The sequence below is a fragment of the Palaemon carinicauda genome, unplaced genomic scaffold, assembly GCF_036898095.1.
Source record: "Palaemon carinicauda isolate YSFRI2023 unplaced genomic scaffold, ASM3689809v2 scaffold1413, whole genome shotgun sequence".
In the NCBI taxonomy this organism is placed as follows: Eukaryota; Metazoa; Arthropoda; class Malacostraca; order Decapoda; family Palaemonidae; genus Palaemon; species Palaemon carinicauda.
In genome coordinates, this window is record NW_027168942.1 from 37,501 (window position 1) to 40,000 (window position 2,500).

General features: G+C 43.6%; 1 protein-coding gene across 1 annotated transcript in view; it reads right to left on the reverse strand.

Annotated features, from left to right (window-relative positions):
* LOC137635568 (uncharacterized) overlaps positions 1–2,500 on the reverse strand; it is a gene marked incomplete at its 5' end in the record, with an annotated part of 7,689 nt that overhangs the window by 700 nt on the left and 4,489 nt on the right. Inside the window, 2 exons of the mRNA XM_068368031.1 lie at positions 1–1,728; positions 1,938–2,231. The exon at positions 1–1,728 is cut by the window's left edge and continues 700 nt beyond it. Of these exons, the coding sequence (XP_068224132.1) occupies positions 1,153–1,728; positions 1,938–2,231 (870 nt within the window). The remainder of the gene's footprint in view (positions 1,729–1,937; positions 2,232–2,500) is intronic.

Consider the following 2,500-nt stretch of genomic DNA (forward strand, 5'->3'; position numbering starts at 1 on the left):
CAAAGTGTAGAGCCTATATATGCACTTACACCATTCTTACACCCAAAGTGTAGAACCTGTGTATGCTCTTACACCATTCTTACACCCAAAGTGTAGAGCCTGTGTAATGCACTTAGACCCTTCTTACATGTAAGTGCACACTACCAACCGTCATATCTCCACAACTAATTCAACTTAGCCAACATCAGGTACGTCATGATAATCAAGGAATATTGGACTGTTTTAAAAAAAAAGAATAGTACTATCACAATCATTCAACACCTGTTGTTCTATTGCTGTGGACAGACATACTGTACTGTATTTTGGCCAACAATGCCTCCCAAGGCCTGGTTTGACCTGAGAAGACAGGAAGTCTTAAGAGTAAATAAATTGTGTTTATACTGAATAACAAGATCTCCTAGGATTAGGTCCAGTCGGCAAGAGCTAGGGCAAGGTAGATCTGTAAGGCGTACTACAACTAGGGCAGATCCGCAAGACCTTGGTCTAGGTTAGACGTAACCCGAGGAGGATTCGAAGATCGATTTGTCACAAGCATGTGTTTATACTGAATAACAAGATCTCCTAGGAGTAGGTCAAGTCGGCAAGAGCTAGGGTAAGGTAGATCTCTAAGGCCCACTATAAATAGGGCAGATCCGCAAGACCTAGGTCAAGGCTAGACGTAACCCGAGGAGGATTCGAAGATCGATTTGTCACAAGCATGTGTTTATACTGAATAACAAGATCTAGGATTAAGTCAAGTCGGCAAGAGCTAGGGCAAGGTAGATCTGTAAGGCCTACTATAACTAAGGCAGATCCGCAAGACCTAGGTCAAGGTTAGACGTAACCCAAGGAGGATTCGAAGAGCGATTACCCTCAAGCATGTTTTCTGACATCTAATAGCAAGAGCCTGTGTCTCAAGGTGGCACAATCTTAACAGAAGCAAAAACCTTGAGTTTATCAAGTTGATACTTAGACCTCAGCATCACCATTATTGACCGTTTAGTGTGAAATCTAGCAAAACAATGCTAATAGATGCCAGAAAACCTGCTTGTGGATATTTTGACCAGTGAGGATATATTTGTATACTTTAATTTGGCCAACAAGACTTCCCAAGGCTGATCTGACCTTAGAGAGGTTTCTAAACAACCATTTAAGAATAGGTCATTTTCAGTGTCAGTGACTATGATCGTGATGGTCGTGATCATGACCGTGTTCGTGTTCATGATCGTGTTCGTGATCATGTCCATGACTGGAGTTGACACCTGTATCCTCATGGCTGTGGAAACCCCTTACAGTACCTCCAGAGTTAGCACCCGGAGCACCAGCACCATTGTCGTTGAAACCTCTTACGTTACCTTCCGAGATGGACGGCCCGTGGTCATGACCATCGTGTAGCAGCCCTGACTCTACGTTAACTGCCTTTGCGATGTCTGCGTCATGAGCAGTATGTCCATGATCCTCATGTGTAATTGTAGCGGGGAGTTCTAACAGACCTGCTGTGCTGTCGAAAGCTTTCTCAGACATAACAGGTGTTGTGACCATGAAATCGTGGTCGTGGCTGCTGTGATCATGTCCGCCATGAAAATGACCATGGCTGTGGCCGTGGCTATGACCTTGTGTACCATTTCCAGGAGGACCGTGACTGTGACCTCCGATAGCCTCCACGGAGGCCATCGCAATGAACCCAAGACATACACAGAAGACCTTCAGTAGCCTGCCTCCGTCGCGAGCTCTTTCTCGTTCCAGGATCTGGAATTTGATAAGTAAAATAGTTTATTAATATATTCATTATTTTAGGGTATTAATATATAATTTAATAAGAATCAAGTCTATCTGTTAACTGATTTTTGTGGACTCATTAGATAAAGATGTTAGCAGAACTATGATTGTTGAGAACTTTAGAAATCTGACAGCTATGGTGTGCCGGTTTATGGACAGCATTAAGGGGTTTAACTCGCCTCGAAGAAAGTGACGTAGAGAATAGTCCCTCCAGCCAGACCCTGAAGGATTGTGACCAACACCGTATGTGTGCTGGGATCCGCGGAGGCGGTCTCGGTGACTATGATGCCAATGGCTATGCCGAGAGGGGACACCAGGGCGAAGACCACCATGTAGATAACCATGAGCCCCATGGACATGCTCGTCAGGAGCTTCACACCCAAGCAGAAGGTGATGACGAACTTGTGGGCGGCTATCGCTCCGAAGAGGTACCACACGTCCTTATTTCTCTCTTGCAGGCCGACTGCGAGTCCCTGTGAGGATTAACATGGGGTTTGATTAGGGTGGGGTAGAATAGACATTTTACCCTGGGGGTAAAAGAGTGAAGGGTTATTGCTAGTTCATAACAGTGGGTAAGAATAGCATAAGTATAGTTCCAAAGAAGAGGATCAGAACCACTTGTTGGTTTGGTGGCTACTTGAAAAAACAAGATGAATGTCAACAATATATATATATATATATATATATATATATATATATATATATATATATATATATATACACTGTATACTTATATAGTCAG